The sequence below is a fragment of the Marmota marmota genome, unplaced genomic scaffold, assembly GCF_001458135.2.
Source record: "Marmota marmota marmota unplaced genomic scaffold, marMar, whole genome shotgun sequence".
Taxonomy (NCBI): Eukaryota; Metazoa; Chordata; class Mammalia; order Rodentia; family Sciuridae; genus Marmota; species Marmota marmota.
The window spans coordinates 1,007,522-1,025,107 of record NW_025999871.1 but is presented as its reverse complement, the minus strand read 5'-3'; the positions used below and the strand labels follow the sequence as shown (position 1 = coordinate 1,025,107).

General features: G+C 51.9%; 2 protein-coding genes across 7 annotated transcripts; one reads left to right on the top strand and one right to left on the bottom strand.

Annotated features, from left to right (window-relative positions):
* Positions 1-5,729: 5,729 nt before the first annotated feature.
* Positions 5,730-8,701, top strand: Ltc4s (leukotriene C4 synthase). 4 transcript variants are annotated; one of them, XM_048784757.1, is made up of 5 exons: positions 5,730-5,888; positions 7,805-7,904; positions 8,009-8,079; positions 8,167-8,239; positions 8,546-8,701. In XM_048784757.1, the coding sequence occupies exons 1-5, from the start codon at positions 5,831-5,833 to the stop codon at positions 8,679-8,681; spliced, it is 438 nt and encodes a 145-aa protein (XP_048640714.1). In that variant the 5' UTR covers positions 5,730-5,830; the 3' UTR covers positions 8,682-8,701. The 4 variants fall into 4 exon arrangements, with proteins under 4 accessions (XP_048640714.1, XP_048640696.1, XP_048640705.1 ...); XM_048784739.1 differs by having other exon boundaries at positions 8,448-8,701; XM_048784748.1 differs by having other exon boundaries at positions 8,158-8,239.
* A 1,099-nt stretch (positions 8,702-9,800) lies between these two features.
* Positions 9,801-17,250, bottom strand: Mgat4b (alpha-1,3-mannosyl-glycoprotein 4-beta-N-acetylglucosaminyltransferase B). Of its 3 annotated transcripts, none has more exons than XR_001505792.2 (15): positions 17,064-17,241; positions 14,229-14,414; positions 14,000-14,140; positions 13,776-13,909; positions 13,307-13,353; positions 12,881-12,994; positions 12,568-12,643; positions 12,287-12,401; positions 11,820-11,950; positions 11,541-11,648; positions 11,260-11,453; positions 10,759-10,837; positions 10,591-10,678; positions 10,361-10,489; positions 9,801-10,269 (listed from the first exon to the last, which is right to left on the bottom strand). XR_001505792.2 is itself a non-coding variant. In XM_015506415.2 (15 exons), exons 1-15 carry the CDS (start codon positions 17,224-17,226, stop codon positions 10,246-10,248), a joined length of 1,713 nt encoding a protein of 570 aa, XP_015361901.1. In that variant the 5' UTR covers positions 17,227-17,241; the 3' UTR covers positions 9,801-10,245. The 3 variants fall into 3 exon arrangements, 2 of the variants coding, with proteins under 2 accessions (XP_015361901.1, XP_048640666.1); XM_015506415.2 differs by having other exon boundaries at positions 10,361-10,473; XM_048784709.1 differs by lacking the exon at positions 12,881-12,994 and having other exon boundaries at positions 10,361-10,473; positions 17,064-17,250.
* Between the last annotated feature and the right edge of the window lie 336 nt (positions 17,251-17,586).

The following is a 17,586-nucleotide window of genomic DNA, read 5'->3' as shown; positions in this document are numbered from 1 at the left end:
AGATGTCAATGGACCTTTATTTTTTTATTTTTATGTGGTGCTGAGAATTGAACCCAGTGCCTCACACATGCCAGGCAAGCACTCTACCACTGAGCTACAGCCCCAGCCCCTGCATTACAATTCTTAATACACATACATACCACAATTTTTCATATCTCTGTTTGTATATAAGGTATGTTGACACCCAATTCAAGTCTTCATACATGTACTTTGTATAATGATGTCCTTCACATTCCACCATCCTTGCTAATCCCCTGCCCCCTCCTTTTGCCTCCCACCCCACTTCCCTATCTAGAATCAATCTAATCCTCCCATGCTCCCCCTCCCTACTCCACTATGAGTCACCCTCCTTATGTTATGGTTGAATGATGTTTGTCCTCCCTACCCAACTCTTGCAGGAGCTGAATTTCTCAAATCTCATGTTAATGGTATTAAGAGGGTAGAAATTAATTGGATTATAGTGTGTAGAGGTGAGGCACTGGGGGAGTGAATATGTTAGATTATTCATTAGAGTGGAGTCCTCATGATTTAATCCCTGTTAATTTAATAAGGAAAGAAAGCAAGACCAGACACACATAGAGACATACCATACTCATGCTGTGATGTTATATAGCCAAGAAGGACCCTCAGCAAAACCTGCATCATGCTATTTGAATGTCTAGCCTCCAAAACTGTGAGCTAAATAAACTTCGTTTATCTACAAAATGTCCTGCCTCAGGTATTTTGTTATAGTAATGAAAAGTTAATAGTCTGTAGATTAGTTAATAGTCTTATATCAATGTTAATTTACGGGCTTTGATAATTTTATTGTTGCTATAAGACGGTGGAGGGCTTAGGGGTATAGCTCAGTGGTAGAAAACTTTTCTAGCATGAAAGAGGCCCTGGGTTCAATTCCCAGCACTGAAAGAAAAAAAAAATGTCAACATTTGAAGAAAATAGGTAAAAGGTATACAAACATTATTTGTAATTTTTTTTTTAATTGGTGGAGCTGGGGATTGAACCCAGGGCTTTGTGCATGCTAGGCAAGCATTCTACCAACTAAGCCGTATACCAGCCCTTATTTACAAACATTTAAACACATCTTTATTGAGGTATCATTTATATACCACAAAATTCATCTATTTTAAGCATACAACTCAATCATTCTTATTAAATTTACCAACTTGTTCAAACACTACCACAAGCTGGTTTTAGAACATTTTCATCATTCCGATTGTTAGAGTCTGTAAACAAGTCAAAATAACACCTGGCATTTTGCCAGGGGAATGTTAGAGTTCATAAACAAGTCTGGATGGTGCCTGGCAAAATGCCAGAGGGAGTGGTTTGAAAAGTAACAAAAGCGAGCCATTAAGTGTGGAGATTCCTTATTGGTTGACTGATGTATCTAGTTTATGCTAATTAGATAAGCTGTGTGGAATGTATAAATACTGCTCCTGTCCTGCAATAAACGGCTTCCACTCTTGCTGTATCAACGTACACAAGTTATTCGTCACCCCCCCGATTATTCTGCTGCAGCCGGACTGCGGCAATTCTTATTAAATTTACCAACTTGTTCAAACACTACCACAAGCTGGTTTTAGACCTTATCATTCCGATAAGGTCTCTCATGCTCTCAGCTGTAGGCAACCACTGGCCTGTTTTATGACTTTACGGAGTTGCCTTTTCTGGACATTTCATGTAAATAGAATCTGTGGTCTTTTGTGTTTCTCAAAGTCTCTGTACTCTTTCAATGGGACAGTTACTGAAATTTAAATAAAATCTGTAAAATGGCTTGAAGATATCAATGTGAAATCTCTTGGTTTACATAATTATATGATGCTTATACTATATATCTTTTTAAAATATTTTTTTAGTTGTAGATGGACTTAATAACTTTATTTATTTATTTATTTATTTTTTATGTGGTGCTGAGGATCAAACCCAGTGCCTCACACGTTCGAGGCAAGTGCTCAACCACTGAGCCCCAGCCCCAGCCCATATACTTACTACTAGAGGAGGCTGAGTGAAGAGGGTATTATTTTTGCAACTTTTTGTAAGTATAACATGGTTTCTGTATTTACATATTTATTTATTTGTACTTTACAGCTGAGGGTCTATGTTGTGTACTGCTGCTGCTGGTCTATTGTATTTGCATTCTGATTCCTTTTCAACCTCATGGTTGAAAACCAGCAGGGCCTTTCTACGTCCCAGAGGCCCTTCAAGAGCTCAGCATCCAGAAGGTTCTTCCTGGCCATGTGGGGGCTGAGGTCACACAGGGCAGGTTCTGCAGGAGCTCAGGGAGGAGCTTTCCCTTCCTGTTCACAGCCCTGGTGTCTCCAGGGCTTGACAGGAGGGCGGAGGGTGGGTGGCCAGTGCCTGGTGGACCTTGGACTGGCTCTTCCTGTCAGCCTGAGCATGGCCAACCCTAGACAGGGTCCTGAGAGTCTGGGCAACTCAGTGAAGGAGGTGAGCACAAAGGAGACTGAGACCCTGGACCCTGCCTGGACATCTGTCCAGGGACTTCCTCAGAATCTGCTGATGTCAGGCAACAGTTTCCTGTTATTAGAGCAGAGGGGATGTTCCTGGATGGGAGGACATCCAGGCCTCGGAGGAAATGAAAGCCTGGTGGAGAGAGGGTCTGAACTAAAGACCCAGACATGCCAACAGGCCCATGGGTAAGCTCTGATACAATGCACCGAGAGACTCCAGAGGTGTGTAAAAGTTTACTAACAGGCATGTGGGCAACCACACAGTTCACAGAGACACATGGGGGCACAGCTGCCAGATCCTATGCTGGTGCCTGCCTAGCAGCATGTGCTCTGCCCTCCCTAATACAGGCCTTGGTAGTCTAGAGGGGAGACCAGAGCCGTAGGGGCTGCAGTCAGGGAAGGTTTGTTGTGGTGTGAACTGATAAATACAATCAGTAAGAGTGTAAGTTGTAGGTTTTAGATTAGTAAAAAATATAGATTATAGATATAAGATTTTGATAAGTGAGATAAGACAATTATAAAGCAAGAACTGTCATAGGCGGGCCTAAGACTCCATTTTGCTGCCTTCTGTAAAAAAAAAAAAAAAAAAAAAAAAACTGTTACAAGAGCTGTTTCTGAGAAACTGAAATGAAAGCTGTTTTCTTATAATGTATGGTACTCTGTATTTTGTACCCTACAAAATGTACTCAACCCAGGATATGGTGGTCTTGGTGATCCAAGACTCTGAAGTAGATTCTCGCTCCCACTAATCACCTGCTTGAACTCAGGATAAGGTTGTCTGACACCTGCTCAAACCCAAGATGTGATTGAGTTGCTGTGCTAACTGCTGTTTTAGCTTCTATGATTGGCTTGCTTGCATGACGCTAAGGAAAGCCCCTGAGCTGTGGTTTTCGTCCTTAAATTCCCAAGACACAGGCCAGGAAATGGCTGTTCTCCCACAGAGCTTCAGTCTCTACAGGTGGGTGACAGTCCCTGGCCAGGTAAATAAAGTTCTCTTTGATTTGAATTTGGACTTAGAGTGTTTTCTGAAGTGGCTCCTTATAACAGGTTCAGGGGGCTGGGGATGTGGCTCAAGCGGTAGCGCGCTCGCCTGGCATGCGTGCAGCCCGGGTTCGATCCTCAGCACCACATACAAACAAAGATGTTGTGTCCGCCGAAAACTAAAAAATAAATATTAAAAAAAAATAAATAAATAACAGGTTTGAGGAAGTGGGCTGAGTGGCAGAGAAGGCCCAAAGATGTGGCTGGCATTGCTCTCTGGCACTCAGACTCCTGGCTTCTATCAATCATCTTCCAGCCCTTGGCATAATTGCTCCTGTTAGATGTTGGCCTAAGTCAGGGGACAAGCATGAGGACCCACCCCTGACCTTGAAGAACTTGCAGGGCCCCCAGTTGGGGATCATCTGTTGTCTTGGGGATGATGATGAGCAAAGGGCAGTGACTATTGGCCAGGTGAGGAGACGGAGAAAGGGGTTCTGGGAGAGCCCAGCAGACACAAAGTCCCCAGGCTGGAACCAGGGCTTGGGGACAACAAGAAAGGAGGCTAGCTGTGTGCTAAGCATGGAGCTTCCAAGGTCATATGACCCAGACATATTGAGACTCTCCTAGTGTGACCAGCCAGTGTGTGCATGTGGGAGAGCATCCTGGTGGCTCAAGACCTGGTGAAGTGGCAGTTACTCTGTCCCCTCCTTTTCCACAGCACAGCCAGGCTTGCTTGTGGCCTCCAATGGCCCCTACCTTTGTACCCTCAACCCTCAGTCTCTGGTATTACCAGCATGTCACCGAGCTGGCATGCCTTTGCATCTGTATCAATATGGAATCTGTTACCACTGACCAAACCCACCTCGAAACAGCTTTAGTCAAAAAGAGAAGTGACATTTCACAAAACTGAAAAGACTGGCTGGGTATAAGGGAACACGCCTGTGATCCCAGCTACTCTATTCTGTGGTTGAGGCAGTAGGATCGCAAGTTCAAGGGCAGCCTTGGCAATTTAGCAAGACCCTGTATCAAAATAAAAAATCAAAAGTGCTGGAGATGTAGCTCAGTGGTAGAGTAAGTACCTCAAGGTTCAGTCCCAAGTATCACAAAACAACAACAACACAACCCTGAAAAGGCCTGGGAGAGCATGGCAGGCAAGGTGAGCCCCAGGGACTCCCGCAAGCCGGAGTCCTCTGGTGCCCTTGGCAGTGTCTCTCCCAACTCTAAACTTCCTTGCCCAAATTGCTAATGAATTTTCCAGAATCACATCTCACCATCTTGAGTCAGCCTTGGCTCACACAGTTTTGTTTTTTGATACCAGGAGTTGAACCCACGAACGCTTAACATCTGAGCCTATCCGCAGCCCTTTCTGTATTTTATTTTGAGATAGGGTCTTGCTAAGTTGCTGAGACTGGCTTTGAACTTGTGATTCTCCTGTCTCAGCCTTCCGAGCCTCTGGGATTACAGATACACACCACTGTGCCTGGCTGGCTCACAGTTTTGGCTCACTTGTCCATCCCAAGGCCTGGGAGGGGCAAGAGTCAGTTCTGTCCAGATCACAGGACTGAAGTGTGGGGAGGATTGGGGCCTCAGAAAAGTGAGAAATGTTATCCTGAGCTAACTGGGATGCTGGGCAGAAAAAGCCAGATGACTGCTTGGGGTCAGAGACTCCCAAGTAAGAAGACCCACCCTGCCAGCCAGGAGGCCTTGGGAGAAGAATTCCCTCCATGGCCCAAGGTAGGATGGCCCTTGTGCATAGAGGCTACCAGGATGGCAGGCATGATGTTACCTGAAAGGAGCAAGAACATGGCTAGGCCTAGTGTGACTGGGGGCACTTGGACTTCATTATGAGGCCAGAAGAAGCTGGGAAAGTTACAGTCATTGTTGTTTAAGGTTGTACACTACTGAACAGCCCTGGTTAGAGGTGGAGAAATAGGTAAGTGTGGGTATGGGTGGGTGGGGGAATCAGGGCTGGGAGCCTGGGAGCCTGGAGTCTAGGACTTGGGAAGAAGGGGAAGTCTGAAGGGCCATCTGGGACCAGCTAAGGGTGCAGAGCAAGGGAAAAACTGTGGGGGAACAAAACAACTGGACATAACCCAGCGCTGAAGCAGGCCTGAGTGGACAGCTTGGGCTCTGTCAGCACAGAACCAGTCATGGAAGGGGCAAGAAGAACTAGGGAAGTGGCCAGACTGTCCCCAGTTCTGGCTTCCGCCCTTCCAGCTAGCCTAGGCTCCCTGCCTTTGTGGTTACTCCCCGGCTATGCACCCCCCTCCACTGAGAAGGGGTGGAGTGGGTGCTGAGCTGCTCTTCCTCTCTGGGGCCCGCCTCTGAGCAGCAGATGGGCTGATAAGAACTCTGCAGCTAGCCCTTCCACTACTGGCACCATGAAAGACGAGGTGGCTCTTCTGGCCAGTGTTACCCTCCTGGGAGTCCTGCTGCAAGGTAGGATGGCTCCTATCTGGAAGTGGGTAGGCCTCAGACCCATGCAATTTGTCTTCTATCTTCCAGACCCTGGGAAAGGGGTGGGGGTCCCAGACCTGGGTGAAGGGCAGAGGGTTACCTCCAGCCTAGGCTCCTATTGCCAAGGCCCACACTTTTCCAGAGTCACTGGAGACTTGCATGCCCTAGGGCCTGAGTTCTGGTTGAGAGGCTCACTTGGATTTTCATAAGGTAGTGAAGGGAAAGCTGTGGGGGGTGTCTGCAGGACAAGCTGTGAAACTCTGGGCAGTTACCAACACTGAGAGGGATGGATGAATAAGGGGGACAAGCAGCAAAAAGGAAAAAGACTGCTGAGGGACAACTGAAGTAGGCATGCTAGGTGGTGGCTTGGGGATGGGGGTTGGTGGCCTCTTAGCCAGCATAAGAAGCCTGGAAGAGGGCAGGACTCCCAAAGGATCCTAGTGTGGTATCCAACTGTGTGGAGCTGTAGGACTTGGGGGTGGGAGAGCACCTAGATGAATGGGGGGACCACTCATGACTGTACCCTTCATTCTTGGGAGAAGAATTCCCTCCATGGCCCAAGGTAGGATGGCCCTTGTGTATACAGGATGGCAGGCCATGGGCTTAGAGCAACTGATCTCTGCCCTTTCCAGTGTCCCTCTCTGGGAATCCCAAGAAGTGCCCATTCCCTTGCCCTTCCTTCAAAGGCATCTTCCACACTGGGACCATGCAGACCTGGACAGGATTGAAACCTGCTCCCTAGTCCCCCGAAAGGTGCCTGACTTTGATGCTTTTCTCAGACTGGCCTTAGACACATTCCTGGGCCAGATATCTCTGCTGCTTGAGGACACCATTGCCCCAGCAATATGAGGGCTAAGATATGGCACAGTCTGTGCTGAGGTCCTGAAAGGACTAAACAGGCAGGTCAACTTGACCTCTAGCATCACAAACAAGATGGGTCCCCAATTTCTTCTCAAGTAGCCACAGGTTTAGCTCCATAATCTACATTGTGCTGGCATGGTTACCCCTTAGCACCCACAGTACACTTGGAATGGGATATGTCTACAAAGGGCCTGGCAGCAAAGGCACTAGGGCCATGGAACTCACCGGGAGACAAGCCTGTGTATGAGGTCAGGACCTGGCCTAGACCTCTGCACACTGCAAAAGGGCCACACTGCAAAAGAAGGGCCCCTATGGCCAGCTCACCTTCTGCACCTTTCCTGGGCATCTTGGAGTTAGGCTGGGAAAGTCCCGGCTGCAATTACTTGGGAGCAGGAAAGAAGCATCTGTAAGATTTAGGGTTGAATCCATACTGTTTGAACAGAAAAATAGACTGGAGCCTATGCCACAGTTTGGAGGCCTTGGGACACAGGCTTGAGTGACCCAAGCTTTAAGCAGCATCAGGGGGCCCTTTCTGGGTGATTTGAGCGAACATGGTCTCTTAGCCACTAGGGTGTGCTTCCTTGCATTTGGAGGAATAGAGTTTAATTCTACCTCAGCCTCCTCCCCCACATCTCATCACTCCCACCCCCTACCCCCGCCCACCGGTGGCACTTCCTGTCCAGAGACTAGAAAGCTGAAGTCCATGCCTAGAGAGTGGAAGCTGGGCATTTGCCTAAGTTTTGCAAGTCAAATTGTTCAGGAGCAAAGTCTCATGTGGCCTTTCCCACCAACAGTTGGCACCACTCACGAGGCAGAAAGGACAGGGCCTTTCCCTGCCCATAGCTTCAGCCCTGCCCTCTCCATTAAGCATCCTTGATGCGGCCGGCAGACGGGTCTGATAGGAGATTCTCGTGGAATGGAGTTAGAGGGGAATCGTTCTGCGTGAAGAAGGGAAAGTGCAGGGTGAGACAAGAGAAGGCCTCCTCACAAGTCTGCGGGGCGTTCAGACCTGACTCTGGCCTCCCCTCTGCTCCCAGCCTACTTCTCTCTGCAGGTGATCTGGGCGCGCAGGGCTTTCCGCGTGTCCCCGCCGCTTACCACCGGTCCGCCTGAGTTCGAGCGCGTCTACCGAGCCCAGTGAGGAGCGGCGGGAAGACGCGGAGAGAGTAGCGAGAATGAGGCGGATTAGGGTCAGAGGACCAACCAGACCGGCGGTCTCATTTACCCCGCCTCCTCCACAGGGTTAACTGCAGCGAGTACTTCCCGCTGTTCCTCGCAATGCTCTGGGTCGCTGGCATCTTTTTCCACGAAGGTCTGGGGGCAGGAGATGGGCGCTGCAGTGGGTCCCCTGGGGTCCCAGCGCCAGCAAGCACACCTGTCACTCTCGCAGGCGCGGCAGCTCTGTGTGGTTTGGTCTACCTGTTCGCGCGCCTCCGCTACTTCCAGGGCTACGCGCGCTCGGCGCAACTAAGGTGAGAACCCGGGCGGGACTCCCAGTAAAGCCGTTCTGGGGAAAGATCGCTCATGGGCAGGGTTCTGAAGGCCCGGGCCCTTGGCAGATAGCTGGCCATCGGCTCGCCAGGCGGTGCCTTAACCCTGAGCGGAGAGGGTGGACAGGTCTGGTGCGTGAGCTGGAGAGAGGCGGAGCCTCCTCCTGCACCCGCTGAGCTTGGCCCGCAGGTTGGCCCCACTGTACGCGAGCGCGCACGCGCTCTGGCTGCTTGTGGCGCTGGCTGCCCTCGGACTACTCTTCCACTTCCTCCCGGCCACCTTGCAAGCTGCGCTTCTCAGACGGTTCCAGATGCTGCTGCCTATGATGACTTGAGAGGAAGGACAGCGGGTTGGCAAAGTTGGGAAGAGCCAGAGAGTCCAGGAGCAAAGGATGGTTGCCCACCCCTGCATCCCAGTGTCTAATTAAAGATTCCGTGACTGGTCCCCCAACTGCATTTTCTGGGTCGTGTGTGTGTGTGTGTGTGTGGGGGGGGGCGCATCAGAGGCTGTAAAGCCTGCAGGGATTCAGCCGTTGGCGGTGGCAGTAGTGTTGGGGCTCGGAGGTATGGAGGGCCACAGAGGAAAGGGCTTCCCTTCCCTCTAAGCCCTTACCCCGCCCCCACGCATTTAGTGTTCTTTTCACCCGTGTCCCTCAAGCCTTCTTTCCCTTCCACTGACCTTGGCTACCTAATTCCTCATCTTCCCCCACACTGCCTTCACAACCAGAACTGGTCAGTCTCTCCCCAAATGAGAGCAGAGATCCCTTTTTTTGATCAGTACTGTGTCCCCCATGTCAAGAGCAGTAGAGTAGTGGGCATGAACCGAAGTGTAGTCAAGAATAAGTTTTCTCAAGAAAACATCAGGGTGCTTTGGGGGACCAGACACCAGGAAGGCCTATGGGAAAATCATTTCTAAAAGTGACTTTTGGCCTAGATAGCAGAGCACAAAGGTTTTATAAGCAGGGTCAAAAATGTGTGCCCTGAGGTTGGCTGGAGGTGGCTCATTTGTTTTAGGGAAGAAGACCCTAGTCTGAGACTAGGGAAGCCAGTGAGAAGGAGACAAGGACAAGAACAGAGAACCATGAAGGAGATGGAATAAAGAGGATGGAGAATACCTTTAACTTGAGGCACCAAGGAAAAGCTGGCAGCACAGGCAGCAGGGGCAGGGGGACGCCAGCCTACAGTGATATGGGGAAAGGGTATACTTGAGGAAGGGATTACTCCTAGGATGGGGGCAGCTTTGGGTGCTTGGACCTGAACTCAATGAGTTACTGACTAGACTGCCAGGACCCTATCTGGAATTGAGCAAGGTCCTATTGAGCAGTGGCTGCAGAAGCTCTGGACATGTATCAGCAGAAGGCTGGGCCCTTGGCCTAGCTCTGAAAGATCAAGTCCATCACTGCAACTCATACAGGGTGGGGTCTCTGAGTACCAGGGCTTCCTTTGACCACCAGCAAATGGGGTCCTTGGAGGTTGGGCAAGTGTAGAGGCAGACCAGGAGTTGCCTGGCCAGAACTCAGAGCATTCACATTTGAGGCACACACTTCATTAATCCTTTATTACAAGTCACGCTCTTATAGAAGTATATGTGGACTTACGTGAAAAAATCAAATGTATCCAAGAATAAAAAACACAGCACATAAAGTAGTATATGCATTCCAGTGTTCGCGCCAGAGACAGTGGGCGCCCAAGAAAAAGCTCTTCTGAAACGGCCTGGCCCAAGCCAGCTGGCTGGGTGTGAACAGTTCGGGCGGGCAGCCAGTGGGCCAGCCCTCAGGCACAGTGTGGGGGCCGCCTGCCTCTTCCCGCGGCCGGCGGGCAGGGGCAGCACCAGCTCCTGGGGCCTCCGGGCCAGCGGTGGACCCCAGGCCTTGCACAGAACCCTCTGGACAGGATGGATGCGCCTGGCCCTCCGGGGGCAGCAACGACAACATCCTTGGACACATGGGCTTCAGGGCTGGCCACAGAGCACCCTCAGAAGCCCTCGCTCAGTCGGCTTTTTTCAGGAAGATCTGGAGGAGTTGGGCACAGGGTCAGTGCGGCTCAGGGCTCAGGGCTCTGTCATGGTTTCCCTGCTGTTCCCTGCACCTTGCCCTGGCTTACCTCACTCAGAATGACCCATACTGGGGAATCAGTCTGAATGGACAGACGCAGTGCTTCCAGGGGTCCAAAGGCAGGGTCTACCTCACCTTCTGCCACACCCTTGTAGAAGGAGCCTAGGGGAGGGCAGTGCTGAGAAGTAAACATGCCAAAACCTAACACTCAGCCTAAACAGGGCCTGCATGTTCAGCCCAGCCAGATGCCCCCCCCAGCCCCCACTGTCCTTTACTCACCTATCTGAAGGTAGCCATCAGGGCTCCGAGGATAACGAAGAGTGGCTGAGCGGCCCTCCTGCAGGGCCTCCTTCTCTGACTGGGGATTCTGGGGGCAAATCAAGGGGCTGGAGTGGTTGCCATGAGAGGGTCAAGCCTCAGTGTCCACCCACATCCTGGAACACTCACGTCAAAGGGCAGCACCTCCACAGAAGTGTTGAAGAGCTTGTCTTCTGGGTGCTCAATGTTCCCGCTGCGGAAGAAGAACCTGCACATGGCCAGACAAATGGGTGAGCTGCTGCAAAGGGTGACACACTGTCCAGGATTCAGCAGAAAAAGGTCAGGCTTGGGCAGGAGTGCAGTAGGTGGGCGCCAGAGCTAGGGGGGGTAGATACCATCACAGGCGATCTATGGGCCATAAAAGGCAGCCAGGGCCTTACCTTGGGACAATGATCATTGACAATGATCTAGTGACAACCATCACCTAGAGGCACTGCCTAAACTAGTCCTCACAAGGTAGTAAGGTACCGTTATGAGCCCCACTTTGCAGATAAAAAAAAACTGAGGCATGGTGAGGTTAGATAACAGTGAGGTCAATTTTCTGGGGGTCATATGCAGGCAAAGGAACTTGTGCTGAGGTCAGCACCTTGCCCCCTCCCCCAATGTGGCCCTGTGGCTGTTGACACTGACCGCTCAAGGCGTAATGGTTGGAAGAAGCGGAAGCGGATGAAGTCCCCTGCAGCAGGTGTGAACGCCCAGAAGAAATCCTCACGTAGGTAGGCCTTCTCCAGGGTGAAATGCTGGTATGTCTTCAGGCTTGTGCTCACCTCAGCGGGTGGGTTCACATGCTCCTTCCTCAGGGCCTGCTTTCCAAAATCCTTGTCCTGTGGCACAGAGGAACAGTGAGTTGAGCATGAGTGAGTTTCACCCTGATCCCCATCCCTGCCTCAGGAGCATGTGGTATACCTCACCTTCAGTTTCTGGATTTTGCCGGCCAGTGACGAGTGAGTGCCCACATGCTGGAAGAGGGACGGCTTAAAGCGGATCCGAAGGTTGGCCTTCTGCCGGTCACAATGCTTCTGTGAAGGGAGAGCGACACCCTAGGGTTCAGCTCAGCCCCAACTCCAAGGGCAGGCCTGGCCAGCAGGGCTATCTCCTCATGATCAGACATGTGGAGGAGAACACAGTCAAATGCTATTGGCTGAATGCCCAGCTTCTCCTGTTCCTCACTCTGTGCACCCCCTACTTACCGCATCCTTTTCAGGGTTGCAGACCTTCACCCAGAGAATATGGTCCAGAAGCCAGTCAATGGGCTTGTCCCGGTAGAACATGAGGATGAACTCCACAATCAGGCTCAGGTCCAATGACTTGAACATCTTTCCTGGAGGTGGGGTTGGGGTGGGGAATAATGGGTACAGAATGGATAGCATTGCTTGACCCTCTTTAATTCCTATGAGAGCCACTGGAAGAGTTCCACTACAAATCTGTGAAACAGCTTTTGGCAGGTGGGGGCATAAGGGGATAGACAGGATGGTGAACCCAGACATCCCCATGCAGAGGGCAGATGGGGCTATAGCAGGCACTCTAGGACACCTCAATCTGGACAAAGGCTCATAAGCATGACAGCATGATACTGGAGCTAAGAGCTAACAGCAGAGGGGTGGCAGGATTGAAGGGCTGTGGACAGGCCAGTGGGATTGGGTAAGGGTTGGCATACCAATGAAGCCCAGCTGGGAGAACTCCAGGATCATCCAGTCCTCTGAGGGTTGCTGCAGTGCGAAGTTCTTCATGGTGCTCAGGTAGTTGGGCTTGGCTACGATGTCATCCTCCAGCTGCATGAAAGTTTGGGACTCAGGATGGACACAGGCAGGGCAGGGTCCTTCATCCAAGTTTAACCAAAGCCAGAGCAGGAAGGGATATGAGGCAGGTCAGGGCTAAGCATCCAGGCCCAACCAAGGTCCGGGTTAGAGCAGGGGCATACAGGGTCTCAGGGCTGACCTGTACATAGTAGATGCCTTTGGACTGCGCATACATCATGAGGAAACAATAATCGAGGTTCTGTTTGGTCCTCCACCTGTGGGTTGGAGGGCAGGGGTCTCAGCTCCTGAGACTCCTTCACTTCCAGTGTGACTACCAGAGAAGCCACTGAGTGGGAGGGACCCATCCTTCCTCCCCCATCCCCATGCAGCAGTCCTCCAAGGACAGACACATGGTGACAAGTGCTCTGGACTCAGATACCAACAGGCTGGATTCTCAGCAGGTGGACAGATTGTTGGGGCCACCAAGGTGTTGGGGGGAAGTGGGCAAGTACCTGACTCTCTCCTTGGGGTCCCCAAAGGACTCTCGGAGGCGGGAGAAGTCAGGGTAGAAGTGAGGGGAAGGGGAAATGACCTCCAGGAGCCCGGAATGGATCTCCGTGGGGAACCTGGAGAGAGGGGCAGGAAGGCCCAGTGGGTGTGTAGCCTCCAGGGCTAAGGGGGCCTCTGAGCCAACCCTTTGTTAGGGCTCACCAGGTAGACATCCCCTCTCCTTCCCACACCACCACAACCAGTGTACTGAGGCACTGAGGCTCCAGAGGGGCTTGGACACCCCTACACACTCACCCTCTCTCAGCCAACAGGGGAAGCATCTTCCCCCACAGAGGGAAGGCACCATCTTGTGGGGGAGGCAGGCTCCTGTCTGCCTAGCACCCCAAGGGCCTTCCCTTCACCAGCTTTCTTGGGTTTCCAGTACTCACAAGGCCTTGATGTTCTCTGTCACTGCCGATGTATACTGAGAGTCAGTCTGTGGGAAAACCAAGCACCCTCTTAGCCTGGTTACCACCCCTAATGGCCTGGAAGAAGGAAGGAGGGACAGGGGTGCAGACTTCAGATGTCCCCACGTGTGGAGGGAATGAGCCTCTTGTCCAGAAGGCCAAGTAAGGCCAGGGCTGGGAGTCGCAGTTACCTTAGGCAAAGCCCTTTGGGATACATAGGGGGCTGACATAGAGTGGGGTGAATGGAACCAATAACAGGCCATCTCCACGAGGGGGCGCTAAAATGCTTCTTTTGTCTTAACTTTGTTTTGATAAATTTGTGAATGAAACTTCTGGTAGTTTTTTCCTCCAGGATGTTGTTCTGCTTTTATTTATTACTTCTTTTCTGGTTATTTGGAATCTTGGGTCTTCCCTCTATACCTTCCTCACCCCCACGCCCTAGACCACTCACCTCGGCGATCAGCACCACGATGACGGAGTCTTCCTTCTCCTGCGGACTCAGCTCAGAAATGAGGGAGTGCAGCGTGTCTGTCAGGTACGAGTGCACCTCGCGCCGCACGCTCGGGATGCCCATCACCACCGACACTGTAGGGGCGCACAGAGGTGACAGTGGGCATGACGCTGGGGACTCCTCACTGCCCGCCTCTTGCCCCTGCTAGGCTACTACACTCCTACCTCCTGTGCGGCCCTGGCCCACGCGCACTGCTGGTTGCAGACTGCTCTCCTTGGCCAGTAGGTGTGGCAAGTGGTGGAAGACTGTGGGCAGGTGCAGCACGTGCCTGTGCGAGACGTTCCACGGCTTCAGTCGGGGATCCTCTGGGTGGATCAGAAAGGAACTGGTCAGACAGTGGGCCTGCAATCTGTCAGTCCCTGTGTGCCTCATCCTGCCCTCTGCACAGTTCACCTGTTAGGCGGCCCCAGGTGCGATTGCCTTCTCCGTCTCGCAGCGCCTGTCTCTCTGACACGGCTCTCTTGATCTCATCCAGCACCAGGTTGAGCTCCTTGGAGCGCTTAAGACTCTCCTGCTCAGCCGCGTGCAATCGGTCGCGCAGTGCCAGGAACTCCCGCTGGTAAACGTCCACTACGTCGCCTGTGAGGCCGTATGCATAGTTACCAGGGGGAGGCCTGGAGCATACCTTGCTCAGGTAAGTCCCTTGCTCATATTAGTGCATACAGCTGAGTACCCATCTGTGCACATCTACAAGAGCACATCTATAGCTCTTCTCGTGACTGCCTTACATAAGGGTCACTGGTAAAGTCACACTGATGCTCATGCTTGGGGTAGGCAAGCCCCCAGCAGGGGGATTTGCCCTCTCACCATACTCCTTTGAGGAGACCTCTAAAGTCAGAACACCACTAGATCACTTCCAGTCCCAAGCCAGGGAATGCTAAGCAGGGGATGGAATAGCCTCAGACTGAATCCTCTCTGCCCATTGGCTCCCAAAGCCCCCCTCCTGCTTCTTTTGCATGTGCTCTTTGTGGGGATTAGAACACCCAAGGTCCCATCCAGGATACAAGGACTTTGCCCTTCTTCAAGCAGTTCCTCAGCTCTAGCCTTCCCCTTCCCTCTTGTCACCCTTACCTGAGCTCAAAGTCAGCGCCATCCCCAAGTCCTTCTGGGGATAGCCAGCCTCCCTGAACTCCTATTCCTATCCTCCCAGTAGGACTGATCTGTGACCCTGGGTGTCTGTTCACAGTCCTGGTTGTCATCTGCACTGAATTCTCAGTGTCACATAGGACCCTGGGAGTGGCTGCTGCAGTTTTAGCCACTCCCATCCCACCTGCTTGCTCAGATAAGTAGATGAAGTTGAGAAACTAGCCTAAGTGTTGCTCAAACAGTCAGGGGACAGGGGGTGGACAGAAGCCCTGAATGCCTGCATGCCACCCAGGGGGAACCGGGTCAGAACCTCCAATAGGACCCCAGATAGCAGTAGCTGGGCTTGGGCATTAGGGGTATACGTAGGCTGGGAACAGCACAGGTGGGGCTGCCTGAGAGCAGAGAGGATTTCCTGGGGTGTCAAGCACCTGGCTCCACTGGTCTGGCAAGGACCAGTGGGCAAGAATGATAAACAACCCCCATGGCTGGGTGCCAGCAATTCCTGCCAGACTGTGCATTCAAGGCCTTTGTTAGTCTGGCTTTTGCCCTCTTTATTTGCCATCACATACACCTCCTCCTCATCTAACATTTATTGCTTTTGCACAGCTGTTTCTTCTGCCTGGAATCCCCTTTTGTCTTATGGGACTAGTGAAAGTACATGTAGCCTTCAAGGCCTTGTTTCCAGGTCTCAAAATTTAAGAATCCTTCCAGAACTCCCCTCCTACCTCAAGCAGTTCTGCTATTCCTTGATCCCTGGTGGGTTCACAGCTCCTTCAGTACCCTAGGATGGCATTTCCCCCACCCAGCCCTGTGCACCAAAGGTCAGGATCAAGGCAAAGGACACACCTCCTTCTGCAGCTTCAGCCTCAGACCAGGAGAGGTTTAAATGCTAAGTCCCAGAGCAAGAAGAGGGAATTGGAGAAGACAAAGCTAAGCAGATCCCCCTGGAGGTACCTCTTACTAGAGCAGATGGTTCCCCAATCTTCCCACACCCTGCCTCACCAGGGTTAAAGGCCATACACCTTGCTTGGTGGTGGTGGGTGGGGGGAGAAGGAGTCGGGTTACCAGATCTAAGGCTCCTAGCCAGTTACCCTAGAAACCTGACTCCTTGAGTGCAGAATTGGCCATCTTCAACACTCACAGCTCTTCTCTTTTCAGTAGTGGTAGTAGTAGCTGACGGAGAGAATCAGAGGTGCTGAGACTCTCAGAGCTCCAAGGAGGAGTTCAGAGCTGCCTGGGTAGAACAGGTGCCTCCCTCTGTGTAGTGTAGCTAAGGGGCAAACTTATGCCACTGGCTCCATCCAAAATAGCTCCCTGAGGTGGGGCCACTCTGAGGGGGGGAGGGAAGGCTCACATACCTCTAACTAGAGCCCCATTTCCCCTACCCTTTGGTCGGTTATTTAAATCGACCAAACTCTGTCCCTTATTGGACTGCCCCAGGTGGACAGGACAGGCAGGCCATGGTGGACAATGCTTCTCTGAATCATCCTGGCCACCTAGGCCTGACCACAGCTTGTTCCCTACCATGGTCTCTCTTCTGTTGGAAATGGCTCCTACCCAAGCTAGGGCTAGCTACTGTCATTTCCCTGAACACTGCTAGCCTTGTCTTGCCCGATTCTGCCCATAAGATTTGGGTTTGACCCTCAACCCTGGCTTTTCTGATGGTGGGTCCACTCTGTCCTAGCCTGTCAAAGCCAGAAATTCAAGCTCTGTGACCACCTTCCCCATGGGCTCTGCTTATACCAGGGCTCTGCCAGGCCATCCCATCATCCCACAATCTTTATGGGCTGGGTGGTGAGTGGGCTGAGAAGGCAACTCAAGTGATGAGGAGGCAAAGCCTGTAAGAGCCTGTGGTCCTTCTGGGTGAGCAGAACAGGGCATGGCAGAGGATCCTGGGAATTAGAGACTTTGGCTTCTCTTTCCATCCATAACTTCCCACTTTAGGAAGGCAGGGTAGAGCTGGCCCCAAGCAAGGACTGAAGTTGTGACCACACTATTGAGAGCTATTGGTACACTATTGGCCTGGAGGTGTTCTCATTCCTTCCCTGGAGGCAGAGGAATCAGGCACCCTGGGGCCCACAATGTTCCACCTAGGTGAAGAAATAGATTCCAGAACCAAGCTAGAGCTCCAGGGTTGCATACTTAGGAAAGAGGAAATAGGCTCAGAGGGCCACAGGCAGGTGCCAGGTCCAGCCAGAGATCTGCTATGAACCTGTAGGGGAGGAAGGGGAACATGGAGAATGGCAGGTATCCACCCCTCTCCTGGGCTTTCTCCCTTCCAGGACTCAAGGAGGGTGTCCAACATTACTGAAGTCCAGGACTAGGGAGAGAGACAGCCTATCCACTGGGAAGGGCTGTGTAGCTGAGGCCCAGTGTTCCATCTCCCCCTAAGGGTCTGCCTCCCCAGGGATGGGTCTCAGCAGGTGTTTGGCTGAGGGCCACAGAGCTACTTTATAAAAATAGTCGGGGCTGGGGATGTGGCTCAAGCGGTTGCGCGCTCGCCTGGCATGCGTGCGGCCCGGGTTCGATCCTCAGCACCACATACAAACAAAGATGTTGTGTCCACCGAAAACTAAAAAATAAATATTAAAAAAAAAAAATAGTCAAGGCCGGATGTGAAACTGGGCCCTAAACCCTGTTCCTGGGTCCATCTTGCCAAAGTCTA